The sequence below is a fragment of the Neomonachus schauinslandi genome, chromosome 1, assembly GCF_002201575.2.
Source record: "Neomonachus schauinslandi chromosome 1, ASM220157v2, whole genome shotgun sequence".
NCBI lineage: Eukaryota > Metazoa > Chordata > Mammalia > Carnivora > Phocidae > Neomonachus > Neomonachus schauinslandi.
In genome coordinates this window covers 43,239,883-43,242,546 of record NC_058403.1, presented here as the reverse complement: position 1 = coordinate 43,242,546, position 2,664 = coordinate 43,239,883, and the positions used below count along the sequence as shown (strand labels likewise).

Genomic DNA, 2,664 nt, shown 5'->3' with positions numbered 1-2,664 from the left:
AAAAATGAAATTTGACTTATACCTGAAAATGCTCAATTTGTATAATTTAATTTACAATTATGTAAATCAATCTTATGTTTTCAACCTTACACATAGTAGTTTATACAGAGCAAAGAAGCAATTGAAGAACAAAAAGACTACTTAGGAAAAAAATACCCATTTTAATTAATTAATAAAATCAAGTTTTTGGGCACCTGGGTGACTCAGTTGGTTAAGCAACTGCCTTCGGCTCAGGTCACGATCCTGGAGTCCCGGGATCGAGTCCCGCATCGGACTCCCTGCTCAGCGGGGAGCCTGCTTCTCCCTCTGACCCTCCCCCTCTCATATTCTCTGTCTCCCATTCTCTCTCTCAGATAAATAAATAAAAAATCTTTAAAAAAAATAAAATAAATAAAATAAAATAAAATAAAGTTTTTTAAAGTCATCTAATTGTGCTATTTTTGTTTTCAAATTAATTACATATTGGGTAGAATGAATTATTCATATGCTTTTTCACACTACTCTAAGAAACAAAGAGTTTTTCATTTATTACATTTTTTCTATTTACAAGAGAAAAAAAATCTTTTGGAAAGAAGATACCATTGGTCTTTGGGTCTTCCTTACTATAAATATGTATTAACACCAAAACCTATGAAAATATGACAGCACTTGTTTTTTGTTGTGCTGGTAAATGTTGCTACATCTTCCAGGGTTTCAGAAGGATACATTGTTTCAATGATCAGTAGTAGATATTTATTTATTTATTTATTTATTTGAAGTCTGATCTTATTTATTTATCATTCTTAGAAAATCTCATTTTTGACTGGACTCAGACTTAGAGGTAGAAGCTCTCAGAGAGGACAGTCTCCGTCTCTTGGCAATCTGTTCCTGGCGTTTTTCTTTGGCCTCCTTCATTCTCTTGGCCAAAAGTTTAGCATATTCTGCAGCCTCTTCCTTATTTTCCTGAGTGTGCTGCTTCTTCAAGGCAATACGCTGACATTTGTGCTGGAGGACACGTGGAGTAACAAGATGCTAAATCTTAGGCGCTTTGGTTCTAGGTTTCTTACCTTCTTTGTTTAGGGGCTTTCTCACAACATACTGGCGAACATCATCTTCTTTAGAGAGATTGAAAAGTTTGCGGATTCTGCTGGCTCTTTTGGGCCCCAGGCTACAAAGCAGAGGAGTATCTGTGAGTTCAGGAATATCCTTCTCCCCTTTTTTTACAATGACCAACTTGAGAAGACTGAGATTGGCATCCACAATGCAACCCTGAACAGATTTGCGCTCTCTCTCTCCAGTCCTCCTTGGTCTATAGCAGGAATACCCCTTACTCAGCAGCAGGCGGACACGGTCATGGGTCGAGACACCCTGCCCCATGGGGAAGCCTTGTTTGTCATTGCCACCACTGATTCGGACCACATAATCCTTCCATTCTTCACCCAGAGCATCAGCAGCAACTTCTGTGGCCATATACTTCTCATAAAAGGTACGAAGTTTGTGTTCATCGTCCACTTCAATGAGTTTCTGGCAGCCAGTAGCTGGGAAAGAGATGTTCAGCTGAATCCTGAAGCAGCCTACCGCCTCTGAGGTGCCATGACAAAGAGCAATAGTAGATATTTAAATTTATACAAATATTTTGTTATAAATCTTTAAGGCAGATCTTTTTCCTCTCCAAGCTGATGTATCAATGATCTGGTCTTCCCCAAATAGACAATAGTTCTCTCAGAATTTTTTAACCATAGTTTTTATTTGATCATTCATAACCCACTGACCCTCCCATTTATCACAGAGTGTAACATTTCAGCTTGTATTGAAATTGAATTTTAATGTCTATTTTATTAAGCCAACTAGATATTATGCTTGATATTAAATTACTGTAGCATAAAGCTTGGCCATTCTGTGCATGTATCCCTGGAATAACTTTAGCTAAATAACATGTATATATTTGGTGCAAGTTAAGTATTTATTAATTTAATTTGCCAAGTCCAACAATCACCATTCATTTCTATTTTAGCTTTATTTTCCTCCACCATTTTGCTGAGTAGTCATATTTCCAAAAGTGGAGCATGAGAACTCCCAGAGGTGCATGTTAGGGTGAGTTTAATGTGCTGAGTCACAGGATAAATATGGTCCAGTTAGTTCTTTTTGAAAGTTTGAGGAAAATTCCAAAATATGAGTAAAATATTTTTTATATTTAAACAAATATGCACATAATTTGGGATAGAATACAACTCAAGAAGTGTTGCATGTGTAATTGATCATCTTCAGACTCAATCTACTGACAAAAGTAATATTCTCTATCATTAAGGACACCATACAATGTGAAACTTCCTGCTCCCTTCCCATACCTTACTGTTGGTTCTGTTGCCTCTTACATTATTTTGGGAGTGTCAATTTTTATTCTCAATATATTTTCCTCGTCTATCTTTTAGGTCCTGTTACTATCACTGTCATCCTCAGTACTTTGTGATAATTTGATCAATTCAAATAAATTCAACTTTTGAAGGGTACTCTTAAAGTTAATATAATCTTGGTTGTATGTAGGAAGGCCTAGCATACAGATCAAATGTAGAGTGAGTCTAGTTGATGGAATACATTCTTTTCACCTTGCTTTTTTTTTTTTTTTTTTTTAAGATTTTATTTATTTGTTTGACAGAGAGAATGAGAGAGAGAGCACATGAGAGG

The 2,664-nt window shown here is 36.0% G+C and overlaps 1 protein-coding gene across 1 annotated transcript; it reads right to left on the bottom strand.

The window, feature by feature from the left end:
• Positions 1–792: 792 nt before the first annotated feature.
• On the bottom strand, positions 793–2,012 carry LOC110578445 (40S ribosomal protein S6-like). The gene is given in 2 exon segments (XM_044919183.1): positions 793–1,562; positions 1,976–2,012. Coding segments are annotated over 2 exon segments (807 nt in total).
• Positions 2,013–2,664: the final 652 nt, after the last annotated feature.